The sequence below is a fragment of the Barbatula barbatula genome, assembly GCF_947034865.1.
Source record: "Barbatula barbatula genome assembly, chromosome: 21".
In the NCBI taxonomy this organism is placed as follows: Eukaryota; Metazoa; Chordata; class Actinopteri; order Cypriniformes; family Nemacheilidae; genus Barbatula; species Barbatula barbatula.
In genome coordinates, this window is record NC_136784.1 from 4624423 (window position 1) to 4641857 (window position 17435).

The following is a 17435-nucleotide window of genomic DNA, read 5'->3' on the forward strand; positions in this document are numbered from 1 at the left end:
CTTTATCACTTGACTGTCACACATTAGTAATCAGCATCTAATACATACGCCTGTCCCACCCATTAGATAGTTAACATGCAGGCCGGAGTTTACCTCCACCCTGTAAACAGTGAATTTCTGACTGTACACTGTTATATAAAGATATACTTTTTATACTGCTGTCAAGACAAAGCATCGCGACAAGAAGATTATGTTCTTATTATTTAATCAGAACACATAACAATCATAATCTCATTTATGCTTTTTATATTTAATAATCTTTTTCTTACATTTGGTTTTATATTTTGCTTTTAAACTACATAAAGCTCTTGCGTGCATGTTTTATTGTCGCAGGGAATAGGAAATGTGTTCTTGTTGAAACAACGTTTCATAGCAAATGTTTATGATAATAAACAAAGTAATAATTTGAAGCACTTTTCGGCAAATGCTTGTAATATAACAGATGTGACTAAATGTGTATTTTATCGGCTTCCACGTTAAATACATTTTACATTGCCTGATAATTCTTAAATGCAGATCAGACTGTGTCTCTTATTTAACCAGAATAACATGCTATTTAGCTTTTGGTCAAATTGAATAGAAACAAAGTTTTAGGACTTTTCCCCCAATAAAATCTTAATTTGTTGCTTATTAATAGTTTGTTAGGTCGTTGTTAGGATAAGGATATTGTGTAGGATTAGGGATGTAGAGTATGGTCATGCAGAATGTGTGCTTTATAAGTACTAATAAACAGCCAATGTGCCAATAACATGTAGTTAATAGTGAGAATTCCCCCCTATACTGAAGTGTTACAAAAATCTATATTATAACTACAGACGTAGAGCCATATTTGCACCTTTTAAAACAATGAAATATTTCGTTTTTGACCCCGATGACCTGATAGGCTGATCACATTTTAAATTAATATATGAATCAAGGCGTTGATAAGATTCAGATCTGTTCTGACCACTACCCAAACATTAACACATTAGCAAACAGTCCAACTGTCTCCATCTGACTGATGAAATGTTTCTACATGAACATGAGATTCTGAGGTGCTGATTGGCTGCTGCGGAGTGGAAGGGATATTAAAAGGTGAAGTCCACAGGTAATTCACAGCAAGTGTATGGATGCTGGCACAGGTAAGGCCTCATTCACTTGGATGGGATTTTGACTTTCAGATTTTTGTTGGTATTAATGGAACTCTTGTCTTTTGCAGTCATGGCAAACACTCTGATCTGTTTTGTAACTCTGCTGTTGTGCGGTAAGCTAAATTTAACACTTTCAATCACACAATCACATTTAATATTGCCTGTATCTGCACAGGTCTTTACAATTTAATAAACAATAAAGCTGTACTAATGGTTTTTGACATCGATGCCATTGAAGATCCATTTTTGGTTCCCCATAGAACCATTTTCTCAAAGGGACCATTTCTTTCCTACCTTTTATAATCTAAAAAACATTTATCACTAGAAAGATGTTCTGGTAAAACAGAAAGGTGCTTTAGATGTTAAAGGTTCTTTTTGGAATCATTGTGAAGCACATTTTTCCCTTTTATGTCTTAAATCAAAGCTTTAGAATCAATTCATGGTTATGCTTAAATGTAAAAAAGTTAAGAAGTTTATTCTTGCAACCATCCAATGTCACTTTCAGTTGTGATATTGTGTACTATATTTAGATTTTTTTTATTATATATATTTCCTAAACTTTTATTTGGTTGAAAAAATGTAATAATGTAAACCCTATGAGAATGTTTTTCTGATTCTTATTCTGATTTTATTATCATATCACGTTGACTCATGCGATTCAAAAAACATCAATAATACATGTGTTGTGTGCAATCTGCTGTTAAATAAATATAAAAATGATGGTTCTACCAATCAAATATTGGATCTCTGTTTATTTCAGGGCTCTCCTGTGGTGGGCCTCCAGGAAGAGAATTTGCCCTATCCTACATGCAGAATTACATTTATTCAAACTATGAGCATCCAGACCATCTAATTGAAGTATATAATCCTCCGACTGCTAAAGCCAGTGCCACGGTCAAGGTTTCAGCGCTTGGGAAAGTCGAGCAGAAAGTTGTCCAGCCAGGGCAATCTGAAGTGTTCCACTTTCCCAATGACATAGAGATGGATGTCACATCGAAAGGTCAAAAGACAGTTCTTGTGGAGTCCAGCGAGGAGGTTATGGTGATGGCCGTCAACTACAGAACATCCTCAACCGGAACATCTGTCATTTACCCTGTCTCAGACTGGGGAACAGAATACTTTGTTTTTACCCCGGTATCCCCTCCATCCAAGGATCCCATGCCTTATGCCCACCAAGAGTTCGCCATCACCAACCACAAGCACAAAAAGAATACAGTTGAGATCTACCTGCGTGGTGAAGTCATCTACCAGGGAAAGAAATATGTCAAAGGAAACAAACTCATTTTCGACATGGAGCCTTACGAGAGCGTTCTGTTCCAGAGTAATGAAGATCTGACAAATACAAAGGTGTTATCGAAGCACCCAGTTGCTGTTTTCACAGGCCACAGCTGCACTTGGCTCTTCGCAGGATGCGATCACGTCTACGAGCAGCTCCTCCCAGTCAACAGCTGGGGAAGGGACTTCATCGTCGTACCCATTTTTTACGACGACCCCAAGAGGTACGACAGCGTCTACATTCAGGCCTCAGAGACCACCAAAGTAACACTGAGAGGTCAGGACGGAACAACATTACCGGTACAGTTAAAAGAAGGAGAGAGCTACAAGGCCAACCTGTTTGGAAGAAGTTCCCTTCAAATCACCTCAGATAAGGGCATCCAGGTACTTTTCGAGTTTAACGGAGGCATCACACCAGACAAAGTCATGAATGACCCCTTCCTCATGAACGTCGTGCCAACTGACCGCTACAGCACAGCGTACACCCTGCATGGAGAAAAAGGCTTTGCTAACAAAGCCATTCTGATAGCTCCCACCAACAAGCTAAACGGGCTGATCGTGGATAAAGCTCAGATGACCAAGAACGTACAGTGGTACAAGACCGGCAGAAGTGACTACTCATGGACGCAGCTCACTTTTGATGAGTCCTCTGCCCTGCATGAGGTAGCACATTCAGACACGCCCTTCGTGCTCTACAGCTTCGGAGTAGCCAAGGTGAACGGTTACGGGACATCAGCTTTTGCCCACCGTCAAGGTAAAAAGTTTTTGTTAGACAAATAAAATGAATGTATATTAGAGTAAAACATGCTTAACTTGAAGAATAACACGTAGTGTAAAACCAACTAGAAGTTTGATTTCAAATGCTTTTTGGTGGTTGAACCCTCCATAGATACCACCATCGCATCGGATGGAAACCTTGTTTCTCCATATTTTGTGATTTTATTTTTACCATAAATGTACTTATGTTTGTTTGTTGGTTTTACAAATATTTAACAAATTAAGTCCTAAAGTAGACTACAAAGTACTAAAAAGTGATTTTTTAAATTAATATATTTCTATAGATTTTTTATATATTAAGGTATTGAAAACAGAGTGATGGTTTATTTTTTAAATACTTTCCCTTTTCCAAATTAATTATCAAATTTATGCATTTCATTTAATTTTGAGGTATTTTATTTAAGTATGAAAAATAGAATGTTTATTTCAAGAAAATATGTTACATGTCCTAAAAAGCTGAATAAACAAAAACATCTATTTTTAATACACAATTATTAATAAATAAATAATAAAATAATTAGTATTATTGAACTTATATTATTTTCTTTAGAATAATTGTATTTATTTACATTTATTTAAGTGTTGAAAGTAAAGTGTTTATTTCCTAAAAAGTTAAATAAATATTTATTTATTACTAATTTGTTATTAATATATATATATATATATATAAATTAATACAATTATTAATATTATTTAACACATATTATTTTATTTAACATATTTTTTTATATTTATTGAAAATACAGTGTTTATTTTTTTAAATATAGTTTTGGAAAAACAAGGTTTCCCTCTGACAGCAACAATTTATATTAGTTCATCATATACATACGTCTTGTAACTCATTACTCTCTGTTTGTCCACAGTTATCCCTCAATGTCCACCCCACAGTCACTTTGACTTTTCTGCGAATTCCTGTCCCGCCACTTGTGAGAAGCCCAATCCTCAATCCAACTGTGCAAAGGCACCGAGCTGCGTCTGTAATGACGGTTACATCCTCAATAAGAACAAATGTGTCAAGCAATCTCAGTGCGGCTGTGTGTACTCGGTTGGAAATCAGAAACTCTATCTGGAGGTCGGTCAGTCCGCCTGGGCTGATCTCAAGTGTAACATAAAGTGCACCTGCAACACAAATGGCAAGATTACATGCATAAGCGTCGGCTGTCAAGCAGGGGAAGAATGTAGAAGCATTAAGGGCCTCATGGGCTGCGTTCCGAAATCTTACGCCACCTGTACCATCTCCGGAGATCCTCACTACAACACCTTTGACAACAAAACATATGACTTCCAAGGTACGTGCACATACACCGCAGCTGAGACCTGCCATATTAAGGGAACAAAACTCACTCCCTTCATGGTCGTGGTGGAAAACGAGAGATGGGATGGAATCAGTCAGGATGTTTCCATGGCTAAGGTTGTCATCGTGGAGGTTTATGGTGAGATTTTAGTGCTTCGAAGAAATCAGTTGAGACAAGTAATGGTAAGCTTCATTTGAGCAACATTTCAAATGACTGTCAAATACATTCGTGATTTGATTGCGTTCTTTTTGTTCACAGGTAAATAATGCCTTGACAAGCATCCCTCTTAGTATACTAAATGGAAAAATAAAAGTCTTTCAAGAAGGCTTACACTACGCCATCACAACAGACTTTGGCTTGAAGGTAACGTATGATATGATTTACAAAGTCACAGTCACGGCTCCCAGCAGCTACCGTGACAAGATGTGCGGCCTCTGTGGAAACTACAATGGAAACCCAAATGATGAATACCAGCTGTCAGACGGCAAGCTAACCACAGATTTAAATACATTCGGAGCTGAATGGAAAGTGCCTGTTGTTGGTGTCATATGCGACGATGGCTGCAATGGAGATTTCTGCCCGAAGTGTGACCCAGAGAAGAAGATTATATATGAAAAAGACTGCAGTATCATTACTGATCCTAAAGGGCCTTTTGCAACTTGTCACGGTTTGATAAACCCTGAGTCCTACTACAATGATTGTGTCTATGATGTTTGTATTGGCAAAGGGGATCGTAACATGCTCTGCCTCAGCATTGCTTCCTACGTGAGTGACTGCCAGCGTTTTGGAGTCCAAATTAAAAACTGGAGAACACAACATTTTTGTCGTAAGCAGTTTTAAGATGTTGTAAAAAAAACAATATGGCGCAATTGTATTCTTAACTTCCAGTTTATTAATATACCTACCGGAAAGTTCACAATTTGTATCCTTGTTCCTTGTAGCCCTGTCATGTCCTGCCAACAGCCACTATGAAACCTGTGCTGAGATTTGTGAAAAACCCTGTCCTGGTCTTACTGATATCATCACCTGCGATACAGACACCTGCGCAGAAGCGTGCACTTGCGACTCCGGTTTCTATTTTAACGGAACAAACTGCGTTAATGCAAATCAATGTGGCTGTTACGAAGACGGAATATCTCACGATGTAAGAAAAAAAACATACAGAAAAGTGTTAAAGAGAAACATTTAAATTTTTGTGCTGTTGTTCAAAACTTGAATACGAGAAATGTATCTTTGGTTTTGAGTCAATACAATGGAAGTCAATGGGCACTAAAGTTGTTTGGTAATTGACATTCTTCAAAATACCTTCTATTGTGTTCTACTGAAGAAAGAAAGCCCGGGTTCGTTTTGGGTAAACTATCCCGTTGAGATGCTTGCAATTCACCACCTTCTCTGGTTTCTAGATTGGCGAAACCACAGTTACAGATGACTGCAAAGAAATTTTGACCTGCCTCGCCACCGGTGAAGTGAAGCACGACGCGATGGCCTGCAAGAGCAACGAGGTCTGTCAGGTTAGAAGCGGCATCCGTGGATGTTACCCGAGTCAGTGCGTCTTGGAAGCCGGAGGTATCTTCACCTTCTACAGCGGAGGAATCGGCAAAATCACAGCCGCTGGTGCCTATGAGATTGTGAGAGTGTGCAATGGCGTTCTGGAGTTCGAATGGTTCCGGGTGGTGGCGGATGTACAGATTTGTGCAACAGGTGGAATTCCCATAACAGCAGCAGTGTATGTTTTCTTTGATGACCTTGTCATTACTGTCAACAGCAAGCAGGAGATTTGGGTAAGTAGAAGCAAAGAATATAAGAACCATACACACTTATCAATACTGTGGGATATTTGATCATTACAGTACTGGCTTTCTCCACATCATGTAAATGTAGTCTAATGACAGATATCCCTCTTCGGTTTCTCAGTTTAACGGCATGAAGATCTACAAACATCACTACACTCTCCGGGATGGTGTTCTTGTGAAGATTGAAAAGGATGTTGTCATCATTAAGAAGTTTGGGATCACAGTGTCGTACAGCATTAAACAAGAGCTGTCAGTGTCTGTGGGAAAATTCCTGTCAAACAGAATATGTGGGGCCTGTGGAGAACTGACTGCGATCACAAAAGGTGCCACTTTCCAGGCACAACTGGACGAATACAGAGCTCCCGACTTCCCCCGCTGGTAAGTAAAAAAGGAAAATATTTAAATGGATTTATTATATACAACTTTTTCTTAACAACTTCATTATTTATTTGTTTATTGATTTGCTTTTTGTGGTTCTGTTTTGATATTCTGCATTTAAAATAAATCTATGTGTTAGAAATAAATAAGTTAATATTTCGACAAACTACCCCTTTATTAGCAATCATGAAGATGTTTTGAACATGTTTTTTTTTCCTTTCAGCTATTGAAGTCCTCAAGCATACTGCAAGAATACTAAAGAAGATAAAAGGCACACAACGACATAAATATGTAATAATTTGTAATGAAATGATACATGATCGACCAATAAAACTCAATGATATTGCAAAATATATTTTTGTCATCCGATGGTTTCACTATTTTAAGCCATACATATACTGTAGGACCTATGTGTATGTATATATATAGACTTACATGTGGAAATTATTATAGTTTTATTTTAAATCACTTAAAAAACAATGTCATAAATGTACCGCAAAAAAATCCATTACTATAATCATGAAAAGTGTATGTGGAGCTGTCATAAGATATATACAGCATAGGCTAGGCAGATGTGTAAAAAAGGACAACTGAATTTTCAATCCTGTACAAATTCTGCGCAGCATTTAAACAACATTTTCTCTTTGTGGTTACATGAGTTGTGAAACCGCTTTCAGATATCTCCCTTATATAATAATAAAACTTTGATCTTGTTTCTTTGTCACCTCCTATTAAAAGGCAACCAGCTATTAACAATAGCAACAGCCTACATCGAAAGTGTCCAGATCAAATGCAATCGTGTTTCATTTTCAATACTTAAGATAATTCTGCTATTCAAAAAGATTAATGTGTGTTTGATATGGGATGCAACTATATATTTTGAGAAGACATCACAAATGTGTTTTTATTGATTTATTGATTTATTTTTAAACAGATGCACGCTTTGCCTTAACAGTTATCACGTTACAAAGCTTCATTGTAATGATTGAGTGTATACGTAAGCAATTTTTAAGCTTCACACATTGTAACTTTACAAATCTACTAATACAATTTCATAGTAGCTAATGAAGTTACGTATTCCTTTACGTTGCACATTACTGTGGATTCTGAGGCAAAATAGAAAATGTTTTTATTCGGTAATTGTGAGCCATTGGCTGCTGAAACAACATTTTAACACAAGAAGTATCGTGACTTAAAATGAGCTCATTTGAATATGTCCATAGTGATCACAAAGCACTTTAATCAGATCATTCATGTGACTGTGGAAAGCAAAACTTCGCTTCATGTAAATCCAAATGTATTATGAACAAATCAATGTAGGCACTCATGGTAAAAAGAGGAGATACCTATAGATATAAAGCAATGTGGATTTATATTTTTTTATCTGTAATTTTCATCGTACAAGGTCAACCACAGCTTTATTTTTAACCTCATTGATATTTTAAACACATGACATGGGGAAATCAAGGGCTCTCCAAATGTTCATCCCACTACTAGTGACATATTCAGCATTTAACTGACTACAGGCACCACACAACACACCGTCCATCTGCCCATTAACTGTTACCATGAAAGCCAGAGTGCTGTAAGTCACTGTGAGCGCAGACATCTTAATCACAACAGCATCACCAGACAGCTGAACTGAAATGTTATTGCTCAGTTGCTTTGGTTGAGCAACTTTCATTCCATTGACCTGGAAATGGAGAGACAAAGATGGCATATTGTTTTATAAATTGCTTGCCAGGCCTGTTTTGTGTTTCTAGTTTTATGTCAACAGTTTGGGCGGGGCCCATTTCTGTTCCAAACTGACAATACCCCTGTGCACAAAGCAACGTTCAAAAAGAAAAGTGATTCAGTCAGTCTAGTGTGGAAAAACTTGACTGGTCTGCATAAAGCCCAGACTTGAACACCACTTGGACGACTTGGCAATGCGCCAAACAACTATCACCTGAACCTATTAATGACACAGGGGTACAGTCATTTCAGAAGAGAAAATGAGCCTTTCAACAACGATGGAAACATATTTTTTATATGGTGTTGTTTTCAATAGCATTAAAGGAGTAGTTCACCCAAAAACAAAAAAGTCTGTCATCATTTACTAACCTTCTTGTCATTTCAAACTTGTATGACTTTCTTTTAACTGAAGACCACAAATTAAGTATTTTGAAGATTGTTGGTAAACGACAACCATTGATCCACATTAGTCTCGCGTAGCCAGATCATCGCTTTCTTTGACCAAGAGGCCATATGACTGACAGGTAAAGCAATCAATCACATTTCATTTTGTGCCGAGTCATGTTTGGAGGCGTGGAAATGTCCCCGCAATAACAGATCGGTGTATATTCACGAACATATCAAAAGTTAACAGCTACAAAATGATTATAAGTTGATGCCTCGAACCTCGCATACTTTTAAGAACGAAGGGTTTAGTCGATTGTTAACACGTCAGCGTACCTCTTAGATCAGACGGCTTTGTGTCGTTTCCAGGCGAGACGTTAAAGAACGCGACACAGAGGCCTTATGCATCAGAGGTTTAGTCAGTGTCCTTGGGAGTGACTAGATCCCCATTGACTTGCATTGGTTTTGTGTCCATACAATAGAAGTCAATGGGAACCAAGGTTTTTGGTTACCAACATTTTTTTAAATGTCTTTGTGTTCTGCAGAAGAAAGAAAGTCATACTTTTAAACATGTTTATAATGTCAAGAAGGTGAGTAAATGATGACAGAATTTTCGTTTTTGGGGTTAACTATTCCTTTAACATTTGTTTTGATTGAAATTACTAGATAAGCATGGTTATTAAAAGAGGGCATCCCAATACTTTTGTCCTCAGTGTACATATAAACTTTATAACTATATTACAAACTTACCCATGTTGAAAGTTCTCTGTTCACAGAAATGATGCCACCCTCATAGAAGACATGCACAGCAGCCACACCTTTGAATCCAGTTTCTCCACACATCAGCACTTCCACTACCACACGGAACCATTGAGCATCCAGAGCATCATTACACACTTTCACTATCTCATATGCTCCAGTTTCTGTAAGGCCTCCACTTATTCCACTAAAAAGAGTCATCGAGCCTCCTGCCTCTATGAGACACTGCGCTGGGTAACACCCGCGGACGCCATTTTGAATCTGGCAGATTTCGTAGCCATTACATTTAATAACTTCACTCGTCACTTTACCAGATGGTTTGCAAGTTATGCGTTCACGGCAGCCCTCTTGAACTTCCGATTCTCCAATCTGTAAAATGGATGTAATACAATTTGCTTATCACATTATTCTTACCACAAACACTGGGAAGCATGTGCCTTATTTGAATGAAAACAAAGATGACTTCCAACCTCGTAGGAAACGCCATTTTCATAACACCCGCATTTGTCCACTGGTATGCAGCCTGTTCCATTGAAATAGAAACCAGAGTCGCAGGTGCATCCTTCAGCGCAGGTTTTTTCATTGCAGACGATGATGTCGATTAGCCCGGTGCAGGGTGTGTCACAAATCATGGCACATATCTGGTAGTGACTGTTAGCAGGACAGGTTAAAGCTGTAAAAGGAAGTGTGTTTAGTTTTGTAAATAACTTCGGTTAGCAACCTCGCATCGATTACTTACGGCAGAACTGTGGTGTTCTCCAGTTTTGGATTGCGACTCCAAAATCCTGACAGTCAATCACATAAGAACCAACACTGTGGCAGAGCATGTCCTGATCTCCCTCACCAAGGCAAACATCATACACACAATCGTTGAAGTATGACATGGGGTTTATCACACCGTGGCAGGCTGCGAAAGGCCCTTTAGGATCAGTGATGATACTGCAATCTTTTTCATAGATTATCTTCTTTTGTGGGTCACAAATCGGACACAAGTTTCCAATGCAGCCGTTGTCACATACGACACCAGCAACAGGCACTTTCCACGCAGCGCCGAATGTATTTATATCTGGGGTTTGCTTGCCGTCTGGGAGCTGGTACTCATCGTTTGGGTTTCCATTGTAGTTTCCACAGAGGCCGCACGTTTTATCACTGTAGTCGTTGGGAACCGTGATCGTGACGTGGTAAACCATATCATACGTGACCTTCAAGCCAAAATCTGTCGTGATGGCATAGTGTAAGCCTTCTTGAAAGACTTTGACTTGTCCGTTGAGCAAACTTAAAGGGATGTTGTTCAAGATGTTGTCCACCTGAAAATGTTACGATTTTATGAGATGTCATATATTTAGTAAATCTACAAAAAAAAATGATGTTACTATGTCCGAATGTGGAATTAAAAAGTGCATCAGCCACACATTTGTATTAAAAAGTGGGTCACAGATCGAGGAAAAAAAATACTAAATGCAACTAAGAAAGGATTGTACTTAGGATACTAAATGTCAAGTTTCGGTCCATGTCATGTTTATGTATCTATGCAGTTGATTTTTTAGAGGAATATTTTTTGTTAGATCTTGTTTTACCATTTGGTGTCCTGAAGCATTTGACAATCACTAATATTATAAAACAATTAAAGGACACAATGTATTACAATTCCTTACCATTATCTGTTTCAGTTGGTTTCTTCGAAGCACCAAAGTGAAGTTATAAACCTCAACAACCACAACTTTAGCCATGGAAACATCCGGAGAGCTCTGAATTTCATCCCACAAGGCATTCTGCACCACGACCGTGAATGGAGATAGCTTTGTTCCTTCTAGATGACAGGCCTGAACTGCCGTGTACGTGCACGTTCCTTGAAAGTCGAAGGTTTTGTTGTCAAAAGTGTTGTAGTGAGGATCTCCAGAAATGGAACATGTGGCGGAAGACACTAAACAGACACAAAAACTGAATTGACACACATCCATAACAAAACAAAATGTGCATTTACGACTGTTTTCTTACCTGCTGACGTTCCAGGGGCTGCAGACCCATAACCGTTTTTGTTACCCATTCCGATGCTGTAAAGGCCAAATGGGTTAGGACCGCTTACCGTATGGAAACCAGAACCTTGAGTATACATAATCTGTGCCCATGAATATGCACTGGCACCAATTTGCTGCCACTTCGGATTTTGCGGCAGGCGTGACATATCGAGTGTGAGTCCATCCACGTCTTTGGTTTGTGCTATTATAACGGCTTGGTTTGTAAAGTCAGTTTGACCATATAGGATGTACGACGTGCCAAAGAAATCGATTGGCATGATATTCATCAGAAAAGGCTCTATTGTCTCTCCGTTCTGTCTAGTTCCTCCATTAAATAAATACAAAACCTGGATCCCGTTATCGGCGGTGATATGGAAGGAGTCTGGCCAATATAGGTTAAGGTATAAAGATTCCCCTGCTATCATTTTTATAGGTAACCTTGGGCTTTGACTGTTGATGTTTACTGTAGTGGTTTGCGAGGCTATGATTTGAACTGTGTCGAAACGAAACTGTGGTGATGTACAGTCGATAGGTGCAACCATGAACTCTTTTCCCCAGTTGCTAACAGGAATAAGCTGTTCATACACATGCGAACATGTCGAATAAAACCAAGCACAACTGTGGCCTGCAAAAACTGCGATGGGTTGCTGGGATTTGATTCTTGAGCCTGTGAGGTCATCCTGACTTTGGATCTGTACGCTTTCCATGGGCATCAGGTTAAATGTGAGTTTGCTTCCTCTTGGGTAAAAAGCGCCTTCAAACAGTACCATACCACTGAGCTGGACCTCGATTGAATTTTGAGTGTCATAGTTAACGATCGAAAACTCTTTAAAGGAACCAAGTGGACCCAACATTGGGGTGAAGAGGTAATATTCTGTACCCCAGTCTTCGACTGGGTAGATCAACGATGTGTCAGAGGAGTACAGCTTGTAGTTGAAAGATGACACCAGGATGTTCTGGTTGGACAGCACTTGAACCGTCTGAAAGGTTGTTGTGGTGCCACTGATCTCCACACCGCTAGGCAGCTGGAATGTGGCACCCTGACCTGGTTGGATGGTTTGCTCAAAGATTTTTCCCAGAGCAGTTACCTTCACATTGGCGGATAATTTGGAAGGATTTGAAATGTCCAGCATCAGACGAGTAGAGGCGCTGTTAGTGCCAAGTTGGTTGTTTTGCAAGAATGACAAAGCAAACTCCGTCCCTGCTGGTCCACCGGAAACAAGCCCTGAGAGGAGAATGAAAGGATCGGTAGAAATCTAAAACACATTCTCAGTTTGTAACTATTTTATGAGAATTATTTAAATAGTCATTTGCATTTATATCGCTATACAAACATTTGATAAAAAATGACTGCTTGTGAAATCCAGGTTTAAGTCTTATGATAAAACTTTGAGATAACGGGCATCAAAGTTTGATTTCAACCATTAATTCCACCATGATTAAAATTTTAACATGGCCATTCTCAGCCAATATCAAAGATATCAAAGTTATATTTTTACAGAATGTTCTTTACATTATAAAGGATGAATTCATGTAGTAAACAAAAATCACAAATTGACATTAATAATTAAATGATCTATTTTTAATATGATCTCTTTATTAATATTCATAAAGGTGTTGATTAATGTTACTATAATCACACATATTAAATGTACACACCTCTATTTATGTGATATAGTTAAAGTTCTAAAATATATAAATTTAGATTTAGAATCAGTACTGATATCTCAAAATTTTGCAAAAAATTGGTGCGGATTGAAAAAAAGGAAGGCGAAAAGCAAAACCTTACCACAGAGTACGAGGGCCGCCAAAATACACACATTTTCTTTCATCTTCACTGTGTTAATCTGAATAAAAGTGGAAAGCAATCATATATAATACACAGAAAAGGCAAAACATCGTCACACTTTTATGACAAAGCACATGATGTAGAAATATTGTCAATGCACTTACCTGCCAAAGAGTATGGATCAGAATGGCGCAGGGGTTTAAATTCTGCTAGTAACATCACCAGGAGCCAATCAGAGATTGGTTGACACCTTCTATATATCTTCATATAGTAATTCTGTAAGTGAGTCAGCAAATCAGAAAGAATGACACTTGCCACAGTATGTTTATCAATCTTGTATACAGTACTATATAATGCACTTCATTCAGTCTAATAAGACTGACATTACTTTAACTGGTCTCAATCATAGTTGGTTTGTTTTTCATTGTGGCATTACAATTATCCAGACCCTCCTCTGTTTCTGTCCATTTTTATATTTTGCTTTCCTGTAACTCAGTGTTTAGAGCATGGCGCGAGCAACGCCAACGTCGTGAGTTTGATCCCAGGGGATTGCACATACAAAGAAACAAAAATGTATAGTATAATGCAATGTAAGTCGCTTTGGATAAAAGCATCTGCCAAATGCATAAATGTAAATGTAAATCTAAAGTCAAATCAGTCTGACCTCTCACACCGCTCCAGAGAAAAGCACTCATAAAATCCATTAATGTGTCAATATTGGTTTTATGGTTAATAGTCCACTTACATTTTCTTAAACAATTGTATCATAATGCAGCAATACCAAGCAGTCGTAATTAAAAACATCTTTATTTCGTAGTGCCTGAAATGTATCGCTGCAATTCAGATTTTTGTGTCAAATGTGTCTATTGCAATAGCTTTTTCGTGACCTGAATTAATGAAATATGTTATATTCCTCATTTTTATATAATAGACAGTACAAAATAATATACATTTGAGTTATTTGATGTCATTATGCCTGTTCTCAAAATACAACCTATATAGTGATGTGATGAAAAACATATATATTCAATTGCTATGAACGCAAACAATACTGTTTATTTAGTGTGACCATTTGCATATAGTCTCTGTGAACTCCTACAGGCTGACAATCCTTTTTATTTATATTCTCCCAAGATGCACAACAGTTATGTTTTTTTTAATGGATTTTCATTAAAGTGACTTAAATATCCTAAGTTATCTACGGCATATACCTGACTTAAAGGGACAGTTCATGACTAGATGAGTAAATGATGGCAGAATTTAAATTTTGGGTGAATTGTCACTTTAATCTTTTGTCTGTGAAACCGGGCCATAGATTCCTATGTGAAGTAGGTTTTCCTGGATATTTATGGGACAGCATTCACTTCTGTGGTGAACTACTTCCTGATAAACTCACTTTAATAGAGATAGAAAAGCTACTGATGGTTACTCCCTGGTATTTTTACAATCAGGGTGTGCTAACCTAAAACAAACACCAAAGATCTTATCATTGCATTACAGATATGTTTCAGCAAAAATGAAGTAAAAAAGATCTGCATTGATAAATTCCCATTATTTCATAGGTAAACACCGGCTTCATTAACCCTTGAACCACTTTGCATAAGCATACATTTCAATGACTGTAAGGAAAAATACAATTTGGAAATAAAAACGTGAAAAAATAATGTCAAAATCTGAAAAAGATAGAAAGACACAGAGCTCCCAAAGAGCTATTCAAACCTATCGTACATCTTTGATAAAACAGATAGGAAGTGATGGGCTGGTTCAGAGAAAACTGAATTCACTTATTTCCTTGCTTAACTGGTCAGACTGGTCACATGACAATGAAGGAAAGGAAACACGATAACCAGCCAGACTGTAAAATGACAGAGAGAGTACGGCGGCACACCAAAAAGACGTACTTATAGAAAATATTACAAACTATTCAACATTTTCTTGTGGTCTACTTTAGTGACATTGATCTATTATCATTACATAAGTTACATTACGTTTACTCATATTTGCTAATCCCAATCAACTGGGATTGTTTGCCGTAAGACACTTTTCTGCGTGTGCACGCAAGCCGCTGGATAAAGGTGAGTTGATTCAATAAGTTTATCTGTGAATGACACGTTCAACCCATTGTAGGCTTGGTTTCGAAAGATGTTAAAAGCTTTTGCTGTGTTTATTGTTAAATAATGATCAGACGATCTGATAGTCTGCAAGTTAATCATTTACACCAGGAAGTTTAGACTTCCTTTCAAATATAGTGTAATGTTTACTGTAACTGTACCTCATGCAATGCCAGGACTTTATTCTTTATTTCTCTGTTGTATTTTCTTTTACAGATCTAACGCTTATACTCATATACATCAGATATATACAGATCTAGACACAAATCTATATTGGTAAAACTTAAGAATTGTTATAGAAGCAGATTTAAAAAAATCTTCGAGCAACAACACAGTCATGGAGAGAAGGTCCTGCTGCTCTTTGCTAGTTTTGATACTAATGGCAACTGTGGCTTTGAGCTTGATAGGATACAAGCACATTCAAATGGAATTGTTAAAGAAATTATCAACTGAATTGATGTTTTCGGAGACGAGTGAAAGGAGAACAGACTTAGATTTAACAAATTTAGATTTAGAATTTAAAAACAAGATGATGGAGAAGGACATCGTACAGAAGGAATTTAATGACCTTGATGACGAGGTAAAGAAGATGGTGTCAGATCAGCAGAAAATGGCAGAGGAGGTTAAAGCATGCCAGGATTCATTCGTAAGTAATAAAGATCCATGTTTTAAAAGTATGTCAAATTTATTTGCCGAGTCTTTGGACGGCAAGATGTACCGAAAAACGTAGATCATTTTGGACACTTCAAAATATTTCAATGCCATTGCAAATACAAAATATCAAACCAAGTGTCTTCGGTAAACAAATGATACTACGCCTGCTTTTACATCATTTAATTTGAGCAGATATGTGAATATTATTATGACAGATAATAATATTATTATTATAGCAGTGTTATACACACAAGCATTGGCTGACACAATTATCACACAAGCAGATAAATAATGTTATATACGTTTACATTTTGTTTATCATGGGCTGATATGCCAGCTCACTTGTCGAGCAGGTTTCAAAACTAACAAAACAACCAACTGAGCAGGTTTACAAAATAATAGGTAGGCCTATATATCTGCTCTGTTACCATTTTATACTCTCTGCCTTTGTGTCCACGTTCCACAGGCCACAATAAATGGGAATATTGCAGGTGTGGAGAAGGAGAAAGCTGACATTGAAGGTATGATTAGAAAGGGAAGAATACAAACACAAATAAAAAAATGGATCAATAAAGTTAGCTCACTCTTGTTCTCTTTTCATCTATTTAAGGTAATTTTGCTGCCACTAAGACAAAGTGGGCTGAATCTATGACAGATCTTCAAAAGAGACTCCAGCAGACCAGTCCAATATGTGTCCATATAAAAATGGGCACAGATGCAAAGTGAGTACAAATATAGGCAGATTTATAAATAAATGTGAGTAAATTAGTCTTGTGTGAAAAGTATTAATGTAGGTGTTCATGTCTTATAATCTTTTTTACTATTGCAGCGGACAATGCCCTAAAACAATACAAAACGCAACGAAGCAAGAAAATAAGAAGTCTTAATTTAAGAGTTTTATCAAAGGATTTTCACAAAATGATTTTTGGGCACATTTTCAATAGAAAACCCTTCGTAAACACAGTAATGTGTGCTGTGTTTCCCCTGGCCTGTGCTTAAAGTTTGTATAATTACCGAATAATATATATATATATATATATATATATATTAACAATAATCGTCAAGTACTTTGGATTAAACCATCTGCTTAAAAAAAAGGTACCAGTAAAGAGATATTTTAAAGATGAATACTATGTTTAAGTTCAAATACTTTTGAAGCGGAGTCACTCGAACGTAAGCTTGAACGTTGTTTTAATATTCAAAAGCACACTTTGTCTGGGCATGTTAAGAATTCTTTTTATATAATGTTGTGTTTTTATTGTGTTATTGTGATATGTCAACAGCAATAAAATTGCACTTATTATTGTAAGGTTTTCTGTATTCGATTCATTAATTGTT

General features: G+C 37.3%; 1 protein-coding gene across 2 annotated transcripts; it reads left to right on the forward strand.

Moving 5' to 3' along the window:
• Positions 1-15184: 15184 nt before the first annotated feature.
• LOC306910821 (uncharacterized protein) lies at positions 15185-17127 on the forward strand. Of its 2 annotated transcripts, XM_079485672.1 has the most exons (5): positions 15185-15407; positions 15660-16089; positions 16564-16618; positions 16708-16819; positions 16927-17127. In XM_079485672.1, exons 2-5 carry the CDS (start codon positions 15781-15783, stop codon positions 16982-16984), a joined length of 534 nt encoding a protein of 177 aa, XP_079341798.1. In that variant the 5' UTR covers positions 15185-15407; positions 15660-15780; the 3' UTR covers positions 16985-17127. The 2 variants fall into 2 exon arrangements, with proteins under 2 accessions (XP_079341798.1, XP_079341799.1); XM_079485673.1 differs by lacking the exon at positions 15185-15407 and having other exon boundaries at positions 15652-16089.
• The last annotated feature ends 308 nt before the right edge of the window (positions 17128-17435 follow it).